General features: G+C 39.0%; 1 protein-coding gene and 1 pseudogene across 1 annotated transcript in view; both read right to left on the reverse strand.

The window, feature by feature from the left end:
• Window positions 1-252: 252 nt before the first annotated feature.
• Window positions 253-9,856, reverse strand: LOC101271913 (RAD52 motif-containing protein 1-like; annotated as a pseudogene).
• Window positions 9,857-10,050: 194 nt separating this feature from the next.
• Window positions 10,051-22,279, reverse strand: part of LOC101272219 (leucine-rich repeat-containing protein 37A3-like) — a 31,308-nt gene continuing 19,079 nt past the window's right edge. Inside the window, 6 exon segments of the mRNA XM_049709507.1 lie at window positions 10,051-10,061; window positions 10,469-10,579; window positions 14,856-14,863; window positions 19,326-19,374; window positions 19,377-19,396; window positions 19,941-20,012. Coding sequence (XP_049565464.1) covers window positions 10,051-10,061; window positions 10,469-10,579; window positions 14,856-14,863; window positions 19,326-19,374; window positions 19,377-19,396; window positions 19,941-20,012 — 271 coding nt within the window.

Genomic DNA, 22,279 nt, shown 5'->3' on the forward strand with positions numbered 1-22,279 from the left:
GGAACTGCCTCTGGGAGGTTTTGCACTGGAACTGCCTCTGGGAGCTTGTGATGTTGGGTTTGCTTGTTATTCAGATCCTGATGTGGAACAGCAAACTGATCTGGCCCTATAGGCAGCTCTCCAACCGAATCCATGTCCGGGTATGGAACCTCAGACTCAGTCAAATCCTGATGAGGTGGGGCCAACATCTGCACTGGAGACTAGGACGTCAAGTAGTTAAAGCCTCTGGCTTCTGCCAGGGATGTAAGGGCATGGGGCAGTTTGGGAAGGGTTCTTAGGCATGTGAAGACAAAGCCTCGGTCAGCCGTGCGGGGTTGGGGATCACCTGGACGGGGCCCATGGCCCACTCCGGAGGCTGAACTGCCTGGACTAGAAGCGACCGTTGTTGCCATGTGAGGAAGAGCCGTGGGGTGCAGCCACGACACAGAGGCGCAGCCGCGACATAACATGCGGCGGCTCCCAGGCACAGTGATCGAGGCCAGTGAGGAGCCGGAGCCACATCTTCCTCCAGAGCCAAACCGAACTGCTATGCCAGTGCCGCGACTTGAGGGCTCACGTTAGCAACCGCGCGGCCTGGCCCCGCAAAACGTCCCACCCGTTATTTATGACGTCTTTAGTTACGCCACCCTTATTAGGCTCGTGCGGAGATCCAGTCCGCGCCACCAGAGTGGGACTTTCTCCCAGAGTCCACAGGGCGCAAGCCATCCTTCCCCTTGCAAAGGTGACAATTACCTCCTGCTGGGCCCTCTTCCCAAATCCGCCCTGCGCACCCGGGCCGCAAACAATGAGGCGGGATTTGGGCTGCAGACCCGAGTGGCCCCAAACTCTGACAGCCCTGGGGTTGAGGGGGGTTGGGAACGATGCAGAGCTTCCCGTGGAAACCAAAGGACCTGGCATTCTGGGAAATTCAAAAGTGCTAGTCCAGTTCTGGCAATCTGAACTCTTCCTCCTCAAAGCTGAAGTCTGAGAGACATTCCTGCTCCCTTTGGCCAAACGGCTGACATGAAAAGTAGCTGACCTGCAAAATGAGCACCAGTTAGGGTGGCGGGAGGGGAACACTCCTTACAATTATGCTAAAATGTTGCCATTTCCTCCAAACTCTCAGTATTCACGTCTCATGATTCATTCACCACTCTATTATTAGGGGGTCACCACTGAATCAGTGAAGACTCCAGAATTTCTGTAGGAGGGGTCTGGGGCAGGTGAGCAATTCATTCTGGGAAAGAGTTTAAAACCAAGTGAATGGCCCTTTACATTAGCATGGGAAAATGTCCCAAATCCCACCTTGTCTCAACAGAGCCATTAATCTAGAAAAAACTACAGTGCCACTTTTCAGAGGTCTACCCTGTGTGCACACATGGAGAAGACACTTAGAATGTTAAAGTCAGCATGTTAAGTAATTTTCTTGAAATACTGTAACCAGCATCCAGTTTACTTTCTTCACAGGCCTTTTCATAATCTATTTAATTTTAGTCCTTTTTAATTGCCTGTTACACCTTTAACACCTAAATTCCAAGAGAGAAGGAGCTTCATCTTATCTCCACTGCCTAGCACATAATGGTTTCTAAATGGAACTGATTCCAAGATTGGCCTCATTTAGGAGTGGATCTGTTGTTATAATCAGGTTTCCAAAATCTTTAGTATCAATACGGAATCCTTTCCTCTCACATTTCATAGGAAGCTAGACTTCTTAAAGCACAAACATGGATACGTTTCAAGTTTCCTTGACTGATTTAAATTGAATTGAAATAATTATTTTGTACGGGAAAAACTTTCAAAAATTTTTCATTTTTCACAACATAACCACCTTTTCTTTCTCTACTTTCTTCCCTTCAAAACAAACTTTGCGACATTGGGGTGAGTTAAATAATCAGAAATCTAGGCAAAAATTAAGCTCTCAATGGCATGAAATACATTTTTTGCTCATTTTAAATAAAAATCCTATATGCAGTACATTAATGTTTTCTTTTAGAAATTACGTTGACAACTTAATCCCTAATTCGAGATATCCATATAACTTCTTTACAGAAAGGTTCTTTGGCAAATTATTTAACACAAGATATATATGAGATCTGGGTAATACACCTTACTTGAAAGGCATGAATTGTTTTTAAACAGTGTAGCATAATCACACTTAAGACCATAGTTACTTTGTTCCCAAATCCCTGCAATTCTAATTGAGGGGAGTTCTAAAGGTCCTGTGTCCGCAACTGTAGACGTACACTGGTGGCCCTCAATCCTGCTCTCCAAACTTCAAATAAGGGGCCAGAGACAAGGCTCAGAACTTGGGAAAGGCCTAGAAATTTCCTGCCTCAAAAGCAGTTTCAGAGTTTCACCTTTTCCTAAGGAACACAGAGCTGAGTAGACATGCTGAAGTCTTCCATATCCTGCTGGTTGTTTTGAATTATGGCTACACTGGCTGTGTACCCCTTGAGCTTTTATCTCCACATACTTGAATTAAATCCTGTAGTTCCTCTTCGGTTCTAGCATCTGTGACCTCTTCACAGGGTCTATATGCCACAGCTGTTTTACCACTTTCTGTAATAAAATTAACAAGGATCAATTCAGAAGTTTTCTTGTTCTTAAACTTCCTATATACAATGGTAGCACCGAATAACTAGACATTCTTTTGACTTCTAAAAGCAGAAAATAAGAGCATTTTCCTAGAAGTTCCCTCATCTGACACTTCAGTTTTTATCATAATTATTTGTGAAAACATATATAAGAAGTATCAACTTTGGTTCAAAAATTTATGATCTTAGAAATAAGGAATAAGGACATAGAAATTAAAAGCTGTGGAAAAAACATGTTCAATCACAATACAATTAAATAGGAAGGCATTAGGTGGGAGTCAAAGTGAGTTCAAACCTGGGAGAGATACCACTGGACTATAATAGATACTTCCTATTAGAAGCAAGGCAAGTGCCTGTTCCTTGGGACCAAAATTCTACCAGATACAATGAACATAGCTTTAGAGACAGAGAGAGAGAGGGAGCATTTGAACACTCTACTGGCAAAAACTGGCCCATGTACATTTTGCACAATACAGCTTTCCTCAAGGCAAGTTAGGGCCACCAGGCTTTTTGGTCTAAGTTTTGGGTACATATAAGGAGTACCTTGGCATATTAGGCACAAACAACCCAGTCATTTAGTTTGGTTCTTAAAGGTTGTTACCCAGAGTTGACAGCTGATGGAGATTCTGCCTGATGACCAGGAAAATCAAACTTCACTGGAAAGATTGCCCAGGGTGGAAAGCCAAGACCAATCCAGGGTCAACTCTCATAAGCAAATAAGGTCTCTGACAACTTAGCTAGGATTTCTCAGTCTCTAAGCCTGCAGGGCTGTGAAGCAGGGGAGCAGTTCTGTTCCGGGGATCTACTAATCACAAAGTTTCCTTTGGGCACAGCTTGTGCCATTCTCACCGCTGCATAACTCCATAGGGAACAAAACCAACGCTATTCATTCGCATGACCACTTTCAAGGTTTACAAAAATGTAGCCGATTATTATATAAGAATCATATTCACCCACTACATCAGAAATGAAAACTGAAATTAAACTGATTCCAAAAACATAATCTAATAAACTCTTCAAAAAGAAAACAGCAGTAATAATAATAGTCAATATATTTTGTCTGCTTACTATGTTTCAGGCATAGCTCTAAGCTTGTTAGGTTCATCATCCCGTTTACTCTTACAATATCCCCCATTTGGTGGTAAGCTTAATTACTAACCCTATCTGCAGATAAAGAAATTGCAGCTTAGATATATTAAATACCTACAAATGTCTCTGGCTACAAAAATCTAAAATTGCAAGAACAACAAGAAAATCTAAGAGACAAAATTAGGACTCAAACACAGGTGTCCAAGGCTTATAATCACTACACTATTCTGTATGAGAAGCAAGCAATTGAGGAAGAAGTGGATCAAACACTTTCTGTATGAACTGAGGCAAGTCATTCTACATCTAAACACTGGGGACAATAATATTTGCTGTCGTTTTTCTCATAAACGCCACAAAGCACAAATGTAAGACTGCTGCTGTGAAAGCATCTGGCGAATGAAAGAATATGTAATGTTTTAGATAACCATTATTTTCATCCAATTAACTTTTCAAATAAGTTTATTTGCTCACTGAAACTGAAGCACTTCAACGACAATCAAAAAGGTCCTACCTAAAACCACATTCAGCAATTTCTGGAATGCATCTGTCATAGCTTTCTGAATAGCAAGCTTCTGGGTTACCTTCCTTCTCATAAGGAATGATAATGACCCGAAATCCAACCAAAACAGATGAATTTAAAATGCCTATATGAATAACTGATTTCTAGGTTATATGTTTAAAACTAAAAATGCATCTGTGATTCTTAGATCATTACCTTAGTGATTAAGGGCAGGCACAACACTGGGCTGCGGGTGAATGTCTCCGTTGCAGGTATACCCTGGCATGGCACATGCTTACTGCTCGGATCTATTCTGGAAGTTCCTAAAATACTAGATGGGAAATGCAAACCAAGAACGTGGCACAAATCTCATATTACTCACAGATTTCAAATGGAGAAGCTGAGGCTGCACTGCTACAGACACTGCTCTCCTCTGCGTAAAGGGCTGGACTCATACAGTGAGATAGATTTGGTTGTAGTGCAGATGATCTGGCCTCTCCTCAACCATCACCCACTCAGGTGGATGGTGGAGCCTCCTCCACCCCATTCGCTAACAGCCCTGCCTCTGACTTAAAACCCTAAGCCCAAGTGCCATGGATTCTACGAAAAAACTCAGTACCAATCGGAATCCCCTTTCTAGGGATCTACATTTACTTATTCTGCTCAGGCCCTTTTATAGCAGGCAAAGGCCTGAACATTTACACAAGAGTTATTTCAATCTTTAGACAATGATTTTGTTGGGATAACTGAAGCCCAGAAGACATATGCATTTGAAGGACTATTTTAGCCCAAAAATAATTATTAACCAAAAAAAAAAAATTCCTAACTAATTTTCCCTCCTCCTAAGCTTCTTGGCAGGCAGGAGTTCCAAATTTCTGAAGATTAAGGTGCTGTCAGGTATTCCCTAAGATAAAAACCTATAGTGTCGGGCAGAAAAATTCTGCCCAGGGCTTTAGTTGCTTAGAGAAGGTGATGATGTATCTGAAAAGTTGAGTTTCAGAAAGAAAGGAAAAAAGAGAAATCCCACTGCCTCACCTCCCCCTACACACACATACTGGAAAACAGACCTTCCTCCAACTTATCCAAAGGTTCCTCAGCCATGCCAACCCAGGGACTCCTGCACTCGTGGGAGGGCAAAACCATCTCTAAAGCACAGAAGAACTTCAGGCTTTGCTTCTGAAGTGGTGTCACAATATCTGTATTTTCCCTTTCTTCAAAGTTAGAAAGATCCTGAAGCTGTTAGGATTTTGAATTAAAGGCTAGACTTCAACATATTCTGTTGTTAGAAATAAATACCAAACTCCAGCAATCCCAAGTAATAGTTTAGGTACGCTATCCCTTCAAAATCAACTGAGACTTGCAAATGAATGACTAGATATGGACAACTATTTTTTTTATGATATACCATACAAATACTGAAGAAAATTATGGACACCACCATCCAAGTCATTGAGATTATCACTAATTCTAGGTGACAGGCCAATGCTCAGATACTTCCTTGTGGAACCCTCCCACATCTCCTCCCCACACCCCTGTTCTATTCTGCTCTCTAAAGTCTAGGAGTTCAATGTTGAAAGGAGTCTGGTTAGTCAAAGAAAATCTACAGAGTTTACCTTGACGATCCTTTTTGACCACCCACGGAAACCAAAGTAGTAATTTGCCAATTCTTGGCATCTGGAGCTCTTTAGGGCAAGCGTATTATGTTGAACCGCCTTATGTCTGGTGCCGAGATGAACCTAAAGACATAAAAGACCTAAAAATATCACGACTCTACATAGAGACTCATTTTCGATATACCTGAGATTTATCAATACCAATTTTATAGAGTGGTTGTGAAGATTAAGTAGGACATTTTAAGCAATGAGTTCACAGTGATCCCTAAATAAAGGTTATTTATTATTTTTCAGTCAGTATTTTTCTGCACCATTTCCAGGACCCCTGATTAACTGGAAGGTTCCCTGACCTCTGGTGGTGAAAGTGATGATGAAAGAACCAAGGAAGCCCAGGAGAAGCCTATTATGGGGCTGGGGGTAAGCAAAGGAAGTGAACTGTTTTACTCGCCTCATCCTGTATCTCCTGCTTGAGAATATGACCTGAAGAGGAGATAAGACGGACCTGCCACTGAATTAGGACCTTAATCTGTAGCACCCCCTCCCCAAGTTACTAACCCCTGTTAGAAGAGGGAATATGTATACCTCTATAAATGTAAATAAAGCAACGAAAAGAATTAGAGGTTCATCTGCATTAACAAGCTTCTTTGAGAGTGCAAATATTTCCAGTCTTAACTCTCTAAAGAACTTACATATTACTGTGGAGTTTTTATATCACTAGTTCTTTCTTAGATGTCCATTACCATTTTGAACAGGGTGTAGTATATAAATATAGTCATAAAAATTCAAATAATACAAATAAAATCAAAGCATTGTTAATTCTTTATGGATTTGTTTGTGCATCTTCCTCTGTCACTAGTTTATGAGCTCCTTCAGTGCTTGAAGGAACCACATATTACTCTTTCCTTGTTACCAGAAAGAAGAATACATATTGGCATATAATAGAGGAGTGATGGTCTGTTGACTGAGTGAATGAATGAGTACATAAGAAAATGAAGTTACTTTCTCCAACTGAAGTTGCCTGCTAGGAAGGAGAAATGAAGATTAATTTTTAAATATTGAGTGTCACATGGGATGCTAGGTAGGCCCTGTACGGTGAGTCATAATGGAGCTGTCCTGGACAATTAGGAAGCTTCAGAAGGGCTTGAGCCCCTGGGTAGTAGAGACAGCTGACATCTGGGATAACCTTGCCACAGGTCTTGCTGGCAAACCTTTCCCTTCGTGCTACTAAGAAAAGCTCAGATACATTAGGCCTTTCCTTGATTTTATTTTAAGATGTTATTCTCTTTTCTGTATTTATAAAAAACACAGGGGAAGTAAGATAAGAAGTATGTATACCTGCCAATGAATAAAAGAACACATAATTGGAACTTCCGTGCTGGTGCAATGGTTAAGACTCCATGCTCCCAATGCAGAGGGCCTGGGTTCGATGCCTGGTCAGTGAACCAGGTCTCACATGTATGCTGCAACGAAGAGTTTGCACGCCAAATTTCAGGAGCCTGCAAGCCACAAAAAAAGGAGCCTGCCTACTGCAAATGGAGAGCCCACATGCCACAACTGGGGAGCCCTTGAGCCGCACCTAAGGAGCTATCTGCTGCAACTGAGATCCAGTGCAAGCAAATAAATAAATAAAATTGAAAAAGAACGCATAAGTAAATTAGGGAAAAATTTCGGGATTGTGGGTAGTAAACTAAGGCTCTGCATTAAATATACAAATCTAATACGAATGCCCTTTCCTCTCAACTCTATAGTGACTTGGAGAACATTTTCTTCATTACGCCATCAGTGACGGGCTTTATGCTGTGAAAATCTCACAACCTACACTTATGGAATGGTCTTAATGTCCAATATAAGAAAAGAACTCATTACTCACAACTGATACCAAGTAACTGTTTCATAATCTTTCCAGGACCATCTGTAATATCTGAGTGGTACGTGAAATGGTAGCAGGGGCCGCAAATTAAAGAATGTCTGACACAAAATCATTTCAATCCCAGGGAGTACTGCCAGGATTGAAGAGGGTGTTAAACAGGGTAAAGAAGTGGGAGGTAGTGTACCTGGAGTCACATCTGAGGAGAGTTCTCAGATTCAATAAAGGTGAAATCAGTGAGTAAAGAAATATGGGTGAGAAGAGGCAGCAAGGTCAGTAGGAAGTAGCCAGAACAAGAAGCCAATCAGAGAAGACACACAATTATAAAGGGAAAGGTCTGGGAAATCTAAGCCTCACTCACTTATTCAGAGGAATTGAAAAGGTCCTTGAAAAAGGAATGGTGGCTGAATGGAAGTACATAATGAAATGTTAATTCCGGGGAAGTAAAACTGGATGGCATTTTGATATGGAGTAAGGTTTCTACAATGCATTAAAGAATATTTTAACCATTTTCTGGAATCTGAAGGGAGTTCTGAATAGGCAGTTTGACAGTAATGATGATGATGAAGCCTCCTTTATGTTACATCTGACCAAAGTTTGTCAAGCTCGGGACTTCCCTGGTGGCACACTTGTTAAGAGTCCGCCTGCCAGTGCAGGGGGCACGGGTTCAATCTCTGGTCCAGGAAGATCCCACATGCCGCAGAGCAACTAAGCCCGTGTGCCACATCTACTGAGCCTGTGCTCTAGAGCCTGTGAGCCAAAACTACTGAAGCCTGCGTGCCTAGAAACCGTGCTCCGCAACAAGAGAAGCCATTGCGATGAGAAGCCCACGCACCGCAACGATGAGCAACCCCTGCTCGCCGTAACTAGAGAAAGCCGGCATGCAGCAACAAGACCCAATGCAGCCAAAAATAAATAAATTAATTAAAATAAATTGTCAACCTCACACATTTAAAATCCACATAAAAGTAAATATAAGGAAGACTCTTGTGAAGATTTCTTAAATTAAGGGGCAGCAGAAAATGACATGGGGTTTAACATCAGTTAAGTTTGGGTTTGGCGTCTAGTTTCCACATTTACTGCCATGAACCTTATGTAAGTCACTTAACCATCCTGAGTTCGTGTTTCTTCATCTAAAAAAAAGGGAGAAACCACTAGGGAACTGGGGGATCAGTGGAGCAGTGCATGTGAGAGCATTCTGTACACCACAGTGCTGTACAAACGCTGGCCGTTTTTTTTTTTTTTTTTTTTTTTACCCCTGGGATCTTAGTTCCCAGACTAGGGAATGAACCCGAGCCCTCAGCACTGAAAGTGCAGAGTCCTAACCAGTGGACCACCAGGGAATTCCCGATGGCCTATTAGTTTTAAATTCAGCACTTCATCCCAGTAGAGCGAGGAATTCCACGTTTGGACCCACCTTCACTGGAGATGTGTGAAAAAGCTGCTTCTGGTCGCATGGCTTTTGGGCTCTGTGGGCATCCCTTGCTGAATAAAACTTGATGATGGCAGAGGACCCAGGACCGCCCACTGCTGCGTTTGGGAAGACTCAGACAGAATACAGAAGGCCAAACCAGGAGAAGACTGTGAAGAGAGAATGCTGTAGGGCGGTCCCACGCTAAGTAAGTGCTGTAAATTTCAGGCCCAGGAAACCAAACCACCCATTCCCTTGTATTCCCCCAGCCCTTCGTCACAGGTAAGTGTGATGAGCCTGGAACTCCAAACACTTCTCATTTCATGAACAAGTTTCCCTCTGAAATCCTAAGCTTCGGGAAGTATTAGGAGGCAATGCCTTCTATTGGGAACTATGTCTGAAAAATCTATGGGGACGAGTTGACTGCTCAGGTCGTCTCTAGAACTAAGATTCCTCTCAGCAGAGACCACAGGCAGATGAGGTGCTGAAGCAGTATCCCGGGGCACCCAGTTACTGGGGTGCAGGGCGGCTTCTTCCAACCCTCCCTCCGCTCCGGCTTGTCTCACTTGCAAGGCCTCGGCCGTTTTATCCAGAGCTCAACTCCCACAGCAGCAAGGTTTTGTCACCCCCGATGGGAACCGCAAAAGGTACCAAGTGCAGCATCCTAACATCACCGCGCGTGCGCTGCTCAGGGCGCAAGTGGACTGCACCAGCGAACGTGCGCCCGCGCTTTTTAAAAAGTTAGTGCCAATAAATCTAATATATACAAAAATAGCTGAAAGGCCCTGAGTGTTTTGTGGATAGAAAAGCATGCGATTCAGACCAAGTTCAGAGCTTGAGAGTCTAAGAATAAACTAGCTCTCCATTCCATTAGAAGGGCTAAGTAGCAGCTTCTTGTTATGGAACCAGAAACTCTCAGGCTCCAAATAGGACATAAAACAGCATCAATTGGACTCTTTATAAAATTGCAGAAACAAACAAAATAAACAAAAATATATTTACACCTGTCCTATAAGACAAAGGGTACTTGAGACCTAATGTATATAAAATCAGTTTACAAACTGTGATGCACTATATCAGTAAGTTCTCATTTGCAGAGAACACAGCATAGAACATGTGGCCGTTAATGGTAATTTCCTTCCCCCTTGGATTCCTTTCTCTTGTTCCTTTAACTATGCGGATCCGTTACATTATTAAGCTAACAATGTAACTGAGCTATTATTAGCTTAATACTGTAACCTAGAATCTGATTTTTACCAAGGGGGTAGTTCTTAGAAACTTAGGGAGCTGGAACTCTGAATGAATGAATTAAAATAATGCAATTACATCATTAATTTTAAAATGTATCATCATTGATTAAAACTTAAAATATTAAATTAAAAATGAAAAATTTATTATCCTGCAGTTGAGACTCACCACAACGTGTTACGTCTGTCAGGCATTCACTGTCACCACGTAGCTTGAATGTCTTACAGACAACCTCAATAATATTTTTAAATTGGCAGAGGCAGCAGGCGACGTAAGATCCTATAAATAGAACCATAGGTAATTAAATTCATGGTAAAAGAGATACCTGAGTAGGCAGAAGAGGTAGGCCAAGGCCACCACAGACCAGTGCAAAAAGGAGTTCTTGGGGCATATGGACTGCAGAACTGGATAGGGGCCAGTTGGCCAACTGCTGCTCTTGACTGTTGTAAATAAATATAGAAGAGGAGAGAGGCGCCCAACAGAAGGGTTAGGATGGCACTAGGTGTGGTATGCCTAGAAAAAAGGGAATAGGGATTAGAATTAGGTGACATTGATCTGTAGTTTAATTCAGAATTATCTCCTTCCAACCCGAAAGCCTCACTTTGGGTTGAGAGCACACAGGAAGAAGGCAGACATCTAAGAGGAGTCTGAATAAGACTGCACCTTCTGGACTCCCTTTCTCAGGTCCTATTTGTGAGTAGAAATATATTAGAAATTACTCTAGGAACAAAAAAGCATCCTGGGCTTCCCTGGTCGCGCAGTGGTTGAGAGTCCGCCTGCCGATGCAGGGGACACGGGTTCGTGTCCCGGTCCGGGAAGATCCCACATGCCGCGGAGCGGCTGGGCCCGTGAGCCATGGCCACTGAGCCTGCGTGTCCGGAGCCTGTGCTCTGCAACGGTAGAGGCCACAACAGTGAGAGGCCCGCATACCGCAAAAAAACAAAAAACAACAACAACAACAACAAAAGCATCCTGTGGTTAAACAATAACAGAGATTGCATTGGCCAAATCTGGACAAAAGGAAAATTCCAAAGAATAACATTATCATTATAATAAGGTATAACATAGTTAATTTTTAAAAATGCACATGAGTTCATAATGATACTCAAAATGAAAAGTGGGGGAGCTCTTCTTTATAGAACAATTTCCACTAATAAATGCAAAAGGAATGATAGAATTAGGAAAGTGTCATTTTGCATCTATCAATATAATAATTGATTCAGACAAGGATTACCATTGATGCACAGCTGGGTGAAGAGTTGTTTGAAAGTAGGATCTTTACTGATTCCAAAGTATCACCCCACATATGACTTATCAATTACCAAGTGGAAAAATAATTTTACAATGGAGAGATATGGAAGATACCACCTTAATCAAGTGATCAAACTTAGCACTGGGCCACCTGAACTGATGAAGTATGAAGAATACATCACCTACATAGTATTCTTCCCCAAAATATTTACTTTGAATCTAATGAAGAAATAGACAAATCCAGATTGTCAGGCCATTTACAAGGTAACTGGCTTAGAGTCTTCAAAAATGCCAATGTCATAAAAGACCAAAAAAAAATAGTAGGGAAATATTCTAGATTAAAGGAAAAAAAGACATAACATGCAATGCCTAATCTTAATTGGACCCTGTATCAAAGAAAAACACACTTAAAGAATGTTACTGGATTCTGGCCAAGATGAAGTAACAAGGACCAATTTAACCTCCCACCTGAAACAATGAAATCATTAGACAGAACATAGGAAACAACAATTTTCAAGACACTGGACCTCAGGCAATAAAGTTCAGTGATTCCCCAGGAGATGGGAAATAAATGAAGTGATCCCTACAACTGCCCTAGCTTACTTCTCTGAGAAAGTTTCCAAGTCATGGTACAGGGAAGAGAAGTCCAGGCAGAGACTGGTGGATTCCCTGACTGAGGAAATGGAGCTGAGTGTCTGGGATAATCAAAGTAACTAGAGTTCACAAAGCAGACTACCAGAAAGAAAAGAAGTGTACAGACAAAGAACTCTGGAGGTATGCAGAGGGATCTCTTGAGAATTCAACAAAGTATTTGTCAGTACATTTGTGTGAGGAATTACTTGATGCCAGGAAAAGAACCACATGAAAGGATTAATAATAAGAATAACTGGATATCACACAGGGTTGTAGGAATAGTACCTGTTCCTCATGATTCTCACAAAAGACTCATCTCAGTAGTTGCAAATAATGAGCTCCACACTAAAGGCTACTTGGACTCCTACCCAACGAATCTTAAAAGCTAGACCTAAAAGAATAAGATTGTTTTGAGTAACTTAATTCCACCCAAAACAAAGCCCAAGCATTTTACAAGAATATAAATATATATAGCACACAAGAAAGTAAAACTCACAATTTCGGGGATTATATGAAATATTGCCAAGCCTGCAAAGAAGTAGGAAAATATGCCCCATAGTGAGGAGAAAAGGCAATCAATCAAAACTAACCCATAATCTATACAGATGTTAGAATTGGCAGAAAAGAACATTTTAAAAGTTTTTACACACGAAGAAAAGTTATTATAACTGTATTTCATATATTCAAAAACCCAGACAAAACACTGAAAATGTTAAGTACAGGCAAGGAAAACGTAAAACAGTCCCAAATTGAGCTTCTAGTGATTAAAAACAATGGCTAAATGAAAAAGACACTGAATGAGGTTAATGGCAGATTAGACACTGCAGAAGAAAGGGTCAGTGAACATTAAGGTATAGTAATAGAAACTATCCAAAATGAAACAAAAAGAGTAACAAAACAAAACAACAACAAAAATGAATAGAGCATCAGTGAGCTGTGCAACAACTTCAAGTGGCCTAATACATGTGAACTTAGAGTCCGTGAAGGAGAGGAGAAATACAAAAATTTGAAGAAGTAATAGCCAAAATTTTTCCAAATTGGTAAACACTATAAAGCCACAAAGTCAAGAAGATCAATGAACTTTAAGCATAAGAAACATGAACAAAACTACACCAAGGCACAAAAAATAATCAAATTACTCAGAACCAGCAATAAAGAGAAAAATTTAAAAGCAGCCAGAGGAAAAACCTATACACTACATAGAGAGGAACAAAGATATCAATGACAGCAGAATTTTTGCTGGAAACAATGTAAATGAGAACTCAGCGGAATAACATCCTTAAAGTAGTGAATTGAATTCTATCAAGCTAGAATTCTATACCCAGATGTATCAAAACAAAAGCAAAATAAAGACTGTCTCAAACATACAAAAGCTGAAAGAACTCATTAGAAGTAGAATTTCACTATAAGAAATGTTAAAAGATGTATTTTTAAGCAGAAGGAAAATGACACCATATTGGAATATGGATCTACACAAAAGATTAAGAATACTGGAATTGGGACTTCCCTGGTGCTTCGGTGATTAACAACCTGCCTGCCAACGCAGGGGATATGGGTTCGATCCCTGGTCTGAGAAGATCCCACATGTCGCGGAGCAACTAAGCCCGTACGGCACAACTACTGAGCCTGCACTCTAGAGTCTGTGTGCCACGACTACTGAAGGCCACGCACCTAGAGCCTGTGCTCTGCAACAAGAGAAGTCATCCAAAGAGAAGCCAATGCACTGCAACGAAGAGCAGCCCCTGCTTGACGCAACTAGAGAAAGCCCAGGCGAAGCAAGAAAGACTCAACGCAGAAAAAATTAATTTAAAAAAATACTTAAAAAAATTTTGAAAAGATTTTAGTCATTCAATATATGTCTCTGACCACAATGGAATTAAACTAGAAGTTAACAAATCCGAAAAAGCTCCAAATATTTGGAAACTAAACAACACTCCTCTTGAGTAACTTTGTGGTCAAAGAAGAAATCAAAAGGGAAAACAGAAAATATTTTGAACTCACTGAAACTGAAAACATAATATGTCAACATGTGGGTTATTGCTAACGTGGTACTCAGCTTCCTCAACTTCCACCTTAGACTGGAAAAACGAGAGCAAATTAATCACAGAGTAAGAGAAGAAAGAACACAATACAAATCAAAGTAGAAATAAATAAAATGGAAAATAGAAAAATACTATAGATATTAAAATGATAATAAGAGAATATATAGAATACTTTATACCAATAAATTCAAGATGAAATGGACAAATTCCTTGAAACACATGCACTACCAAAGTTTATTCAAGAATATAGATATTAAAGAAATTGGGTGTGCAGTTTAAAACCTTCCAACAAAGAAAGCTTCAAATCCAGGTGGCTTAGCTGATAAATTCTACTGAACATTTAAGGAATAAAATAATGCCAAGTCTACACAAACTCTACCAGAAAGTTGAAGAGAAGGGAATACTTCCCAACTTATTTATAAGGCCAACATTCACCGTATCAAGATTAGACAATGACATTACAAGAAAACTATAGACCAATATCTCTCATGAACACAGAGGCAAAAAATCTTAACAAAATTTTAACATATCAAATCCAATAATATATAAAAAGATGATACATCATGACCAAGTGGGGTTTATCTCAAGAATGAAAGGTTGGTTTAATGTTTGAAAATCAATTTACCAACTTAGTACACTAAAAAAGAAAAATCAGGACTTCTCTAGTGGGGCAGTGGTTAAGAATCCACCTGCCAGTGCAGGGGACATGAGTTTGACCCCTGGTCAGCAAAGATCCCACATGCCACGGAGCAACTAAGCCCGTGCACCAGAACTACTGAGCCTGAGCTCTAGAGCCCGTGAGTCACAACTACTGAGCCCACATGCCACAACTAGTAAAGCACGTGCACCAAGAGCCCGTTCTCTGCAACAAGAGAAGCCACCGCAATGAGAAGCCTGCATACTGCAAGGAAGAGTAGTCCCTGCTCGCCACAACTAGAGAAAGCCTGCGTGCAGGAATGGAGACCTAATACAGCCCAAAAATAAACAAAAATTAAGAAAACAAAAGAAGGGAAAAGCCACATAATCACTGCAATAGATGCAGGAAAAGAATGAAAAAATCTAACATCTATTCCTGATTAAAGAAAAAAAAACAGCCCTCAGTAGACGAGGAATGGAAGGAGACTTTCTCAACTTGATAAATGACTTCTACAAAAAACTTAACATCATATTTAATGGTGAAGGACAAAGAACTTGCTCGCCAGTATCAGGACAAAGGCAAGGATGTCTGCTCTCATTATTTCTATTTGACATTGCACTGAACATTCTAGCCAGTGCAATAGGGCAACAAAAATAAAAGAGATATTCAGAAAGGAAAGGAAGAACTAAACCTATGTTTATTTCCAGATAACATAATTATGTAGAAAACGTGATAGAATCTACAAAATTGCTACTGGAACTCATCAATGAGTTTATCAAGTTTGCAGGGTACAAGATGAACATACAAAAAGATTAACTTATGTCAACAAACAATCAGAGATCAAAGTTTTAAAATACTACTTATAATAGAATCAAACATAAAAATACTTAAATAAATCTGAAAAAAGATGTAAAAGACTTGCACACTGAAAACTGAAAAATATTGCTGGGGGAAATTAAGGAAGACCTAAATAAATGGAGAGATAAAATGTATTCATGGATCAGAAGATTCAATATTGTTAACACATCATTTCTCCCCAAACTGATTTATAGATCAAAATACCAGTAGGATTTTCTATAGAAATTGACAAGCTAATTCTAAAATTCATGTGGAAATAAAATTTAGAGTAACTAAAACAACGTTGAAAAAGAACAAAGTTGAAGAACTAATAGTAACTGATTTCAAGGCTTATGAAGTAACACTTTCAAGACATTGTGATAGTAGTGTAAAGATAGACAAAAAGATCAAAGGAAGAGAATAGAAAGTTCAGAAGTAGAGAGATGTGTACAACTGACTTTCAGGTTCAAAGGCATTTAAGTGGAGAGATGATAGTCTTTTCACCAAATGGTGCTGGAACAATTGAATATCCAGGTGCAAAAACCAAACAAAAAAACTTCCATCCAAACCATATACAGAAATGAACTCAAATTAGTTCAAAGATCTAAATGTAAAACATAAAAGTATAAAACTTCAAGAAGAAAACAGTGAAAATTTTTATGACCTTGAGTTAGGCAAGATTTCTTAGATATAACACCCAAAGCATAATACATGAAAGAAAAAAATAGATAAACTAGACACTATCAAAATTCAGAATTTCTGCCCTGCAAAAGACACTCCTGAGAACGGAAAGATGAGGCACAGAATGGGAGAAAATACTTAGCAACTTACATATTGGATAAAGGACTAATTTCCAGAATATATAAAGAACTCTCAAAACTCCAGAAAAATATAGATAAAAGATACAAACATACACAGATGGAAAATAAGCATATGAAAAGACGTTTGACATGATTAATCATTAGGGATGCTACAGTGAGATACAACTACACACCTATTAAACTATCTGAAATTAAAAATACTGAGCATAGCAAGTGTTGGCCGCAATGTGAAGAAGATGCAGCTCTCATACACTGCTGGTAGAGATGTAAAATGATCAAACCACTATGGAAAATAGGTATTTTTTAAAAACTTAAACATACACTTACCAATGATCCAGCCATTCTACTTGCAGGTATTTACCCAAGAGAAATGGAACTATATACCCATACAAAGACTTGTACACAAATATTCATAGCAACTTTATCTGTAATAGACAAAGACTGAAACAACTCAAATGTTCATCAATGGTGAATAGATAAATTGTGGCTCATCAATATAATGCAATACTATTCAGCAATAAACAGAAATGAATTACTGATATATACAACAATATGGATGAAGATTAAAATAATCATGCTGAGTTAGAAACCAGTTATAAAAAAGTATACACTGTATGATTCCATCTACATAAAATTCTAGAAAATGCAAACAGAAAGCAGACCAATGGTTGCATGGTGATTGGGAAGGGCAAGGAACAATGGGAAAGAAGAATTACAAAGAGATGTTAAGAAACTTTCTGAGGAGATGGACATTTTGATTTTGGTGATGTCTTCATGGTGTTTTTATATGTGTATGCGTGAACACATATTATTGTATGTCAATTATACCTCAAAAAGCTGTTAAAAGAAATATTATATGAGAGAGACAACTGGGGAAATTTGAATAGCAACTCTTTATAAGGTAATGTCATTCTGTAGGAATTTAATTTCTTCAATACTGTGTGTTAACAATATTGTAGTTACATAGGGAAATAATTTTTAATATCCAGAGAGGAAGGCATCTAGCTGACAAGAGAGGGATCGCAATTGTGGCAGATGCTATGGGAGGCTGAGGAAGATGAGGCTAGAGCAGTGACCAATGTGTGATGGCGTGGTGAAGACACTCATTTGTCAGCTGACCTGACAAAGACGGTTGGGACAGACTGCTAAATGCAGGGCCCTTTCTGCATACTAATCTCATGCAATCCCCTCACCTAGCCTTTGCATAACAGAAAGTTTCTAATAGCTTGCCATATTGAGGGGGGGTGGCACAGTTTAAGGTGCAGTAAGTTGTGTAATAAACTGTCACAATAGGATCCTACAGAAATAGTTTTTAAAATGCAAAGAAATGAAACTTGACCCTTCCCTCACATCATATATAAAAATTAACTCAAAATGAATCATAGACCTAAATGGAACTATACAACTTCTGGAAGAAAACATAGGAGAAAATGGTTGTGATTTTGGGTTAGACAATGGGGTCTCAGACAACGATTTCTTAGATAAGACACAAAAAAGCACAAACCATCTAAGAAAAATTGCTAAGGGACTTCCCTGGTGGTTAAGACTCTGAGTTCCCAATGCAGGGACCCGGGTTCGATCCCTGGTCAGGGAACTCGTTCCCACATGCATGCCACAACTAAGAAGCCCATGAGCCACAACTAAGGAGTCCATCTGCCGCAACTAAGACCCAGAACAGCCAAATAAACAAATATGAAAAACAAGAAAAATTGCTAAATTACAGATCATCAAAAATTTAAAACTTCTAGTCTTCAGAGACACTGTAATACAATGAAGATAAGTCACAATCTGGGAAAAGGTATTTACTAAACACATATCTGAGAGAAAGGACTTTTTCCATTGCTTTTTATATAAAGCACTCTTAAAACTCAATATAAATATCAAATTTAAAAATGGATTTGAACAGACACTTCTTTAAAAAGATATTTGCACATCAATAGACACTCAACATCATCAGCTATTACAGAAATGCAAAAGGTGGCAAAAACCACGAGATGCAACTACACACCTACGAGAAAGGCTAAATTTTTTTAAAAAACAAATATAAGGATCAGGTGACGATGTGGAGCAACTGAAGCTCGCATAAACTGCTAGTGGGAAAGCAAAAAGGCACAGGCACTTTAGAAAACAGTTTGGCAGTTTCTTAAAAAGTTAAATATGCGCTTAGCATATGATGAAGCAATCCCACCCTTAAGTATTTTATCCCAAAGAAATGAAAACATATGCTCGCACAAAACATATCTTCACACACACGTGTGAATGTTTTCAGAGGCTTTGTTCAAAACTACCAAAAAACTAGAAAAAACTCAAATGTTCATCAGTCATTGAATGTGTAGACAAACTGTGTATCCACCCAACTAGAATACTGCTCAGCAATAGAAAGGAATGAAATACTGACAGGTGCAACAAAACAGATAAATCTCCAAAGAGACTGGCTAAGTGAAAGAAGCCAAAAACAAAAGGCTACATTCCACATGATTTGTTGTAAGACTTTCTGGAAAAGGCAACATTACATGGACAAAAATCAGACTGGTTGTTGCCAGGGGCTGGTAGTGGGAGGAGGATGGATTGACTACAAAGGGACATGAGGGGTCTTTTGGGAGTGCAGAAATGTTCTTTACCTCAAATGTGGTGGTGGCTACAGAACTAACTATACGTTTGTCAAAACACATCACACTGTATATTTAAAAACAGTGAATTTTGTGAAATGAAAATGTACATAAGTAAACCTGACTTAAGAAAATAATAAAACAAACATAAAAAAAACAAATGAGTGAAAATAAATGTCAGAAAAATCAACTTACAGTTTTTCCAATTCAAGGGTCATCATGAGGATGCTTTCAATTGCTGTGACACTTGTGTTGTTCCCATGTCTCTGAAGGAGAAGCCCAAACATGCATGATATAAAACCCAAAGAGAAAAATTCTACACTTAAAAAGATACTTAACATGTGATTACTTCAACTCTGGCTTCTTACTTGCCATAGATGATAATTCCAAAGAGCTCTTATTGAAGAAATTTAAATTTGCATCATCAAATGAATGACCTTGCTGCTGAACAGCACAATCATTTTTTCTTATCCTAGCTTCTCATTTTCAATTGCATCTACCTCTTTGATCACTCTTTTTTAAAAAAATAATGTACCCCTTATTCCTTTTTGCTTTCTGGGATAAATAATATTCCTACCTTCATCTACATCTTCCTTAACTATATGTGTTCTTCAACACTGTTCTCATTCTCTGCTGGCTGTCTTACCCATATATATTCTTTCTTAATCCTTTTCTTTGCCAATAATTCTTATTTTCAATAACCCAGTTAAAATCTAAATTATGACTTTTTAGCCAAAGTACTCAATCTTTGACGAAAGAAAGAAGGAGCAGAAATTATTTCATGAGCCATGAAACTGTTGCAATACTTACAAATATTTTAATGCTGGCAATGTAAAAAGATAAGAATCTTCAACTGCTGTCAAAAGATTACGATTGAGAATTCTGAAAAATGGAATGGAATTAAAATTATCTGCATTTTCAATTACTTCCATGAAAGCTTATATTCAATTTTTTTGGTATGGAACTTGAAGGTCAAAAAAAAAACCATTTTCTCACTTTACCTATAAATCACCATTAGAATTTGTAAAACACCCTTTCATTGGGAAGAAGGCAGGTCTCTAGATGATAAAGTGGAGAAGAGAAACAAACAAAAAAATAGAAAAAAAGTGGCTAGCATAGAAAAAATATGCCAAAGAGCTTTTCAGGTTCAAAACCCTCGAAGTGACTATACTGGTAGGAAGCCCTTGCTCTGTAAAAAAGTACTATTTCTAGTGTCCTCCATAATTCAAGGTGATTTCTTTCATCTCTACAAATTTTTTGAAAATTTCATGATTTAAACTACCTAATTAAACACAAAAATAGGTCTAATTCCTTGGTTCTGGAGCCAAAGAAGAGATAAATCCAAGAGGAACTGCTGAAAGCCATACTACCATCACATAGTCCCATGTGTATTCTAGTATCATAGCCTTTGTTACTGTGTATGTAATCACTGGTTTACTTGTCAGTGTCCTAAATTGTCAGCAACTTCAGAGCAGGGACCACACTTTATTGTCATTATTATTCCTGTGCCTGACATAGTGGCTATATATTTACCAGGTATTTAATAAATCTTTGCTGAATAAATAAATAACATTTTGTTTATATATCAATAAAATAAACAAATTAATTTTGGGGAACAAAATTTTATTCCAAAATGCTGGAATAGATTTTCTTCTTAGTTGTTTTTTTTTTTCTTCCTTTGCTCTGTAAAACAAATAAGGGAAAAAAAACCCAAAAGAAACAGGAAGAAAGAAAAGAATATATGACTTTAGGTTAAATCTACTCAAGAATTATTAGTGTACTTTTGCAGAATATTATAAAGATAATCATCAAAACTAATATCTTTTGGGTTGCCAGGGATCTGTGATTAGCAATTAACATTTAATCCTCACAGTAACCTTATGTGATAGATATATTACCCCATTGTACAAATGAGGAAACAGAGGCACAGAGAAGTTACATAACTTGTCCTACGTCATCAAGCTAGTAAGAAGCAGAGCTGGAATTTGAACTCAGTTCTGACTCTAAGGCCTGTGTTTAACATGAACGAAAAAAATAAAGGGCTTTTTAAAAATATGTCATTTTAACCTTAATTTGGAGAGCACTAAATATAGAAATACCTTTTCAAACTTCATCTACCCATCGGGGAAAGCCTCTACCCATCGGGGAAAGCCTCTATGAGAATTATATTTTCTCTTTTCATTTATTTATTTATTTTTCTTTTTATTTTTTCCTTAATCATCTCCCATAATAAATATTTAATTAGCCTATGGTCATTGAAACTTTAGAGATTTTAAAAAACATTGCAGGAAAATCAGTAATAAAATGATGGAGGAAGGACATCTAAAAATTCATCCCTCCATAGAAGCAACAATAACAATAACAACAACAACAAAACTGGCAAAAATGGTCAGAATCAACTTCTTCTGAACTCTGGAAATTTAACCAACAGGCTCCCAACACAGTGGGGAGCAATTTATTCAAGGAAAACAAATTAATTTCTGTAAGAACAATGAGATCTGTGTTGCTTGAACTTGTCCTTGACCTTTGCTCTCCATGCCACTGGTAGCCTTGAAAAACAGCCAACATCCCTGGTATCAGAAGGAGCAGCATGGTCTGGGAGGTCCTTCAAAAAGACTCATTCCCAAAGAACTGTCATTGTTTTACATGTCTGGTGGTCCCCTGGAAGACCTCACGTGAAAGGGTTGTCTTTCACCTGACCATCAGCAGTCTAGTGAGAAAACCCTCTCCTCAGGTGGCATTTCGGAAAACACTTTGAAGCAAATATTTTAACATGGCACTTGCATGAGACAATGGATAACAGTTTGGGGTAAGAAACAGCCCAACCGAAAAGCTTAAAAACAAAAGCTGAGGAATGAGATGTCCACAGAGACTGAAATGTTCCAATGTATTCCTGGGAAACTGGAAGACCACAAGACATATTCCTGGGAATCTAGGAAAATAACTGTTAGCTTTAATAAATGAATTCAGCGAGGTTTCAGGATATAAGATCAATATTATTTCTAGGGCTTCCCTGGTGGCGCAGTGGTTGAGAGTCCGCCTGCCGATGCAGCGGACACAGGTTCGTGCCCCGGTACGGGAGGATCCCACATGCCGCGGGGCGGCTGGGCCTGTGAGCCATGGCCGCTGACCCTGAACGTCTGGAGCCT

The sequence above is a fragment of the Orcinus orca genome, chromosome 1 (assembly GCF_937001465.1).
Source record: "Orcinus orca chromosome 1, mOrcOrc1.1, whole genome shotgun sequence".
Taxonomy (NCBI): Eukaryota; Metazoa; Chordata; class Mammalia; order Artiodactyla; family Delphinidae; genus Orcinus; species Orcinus orca.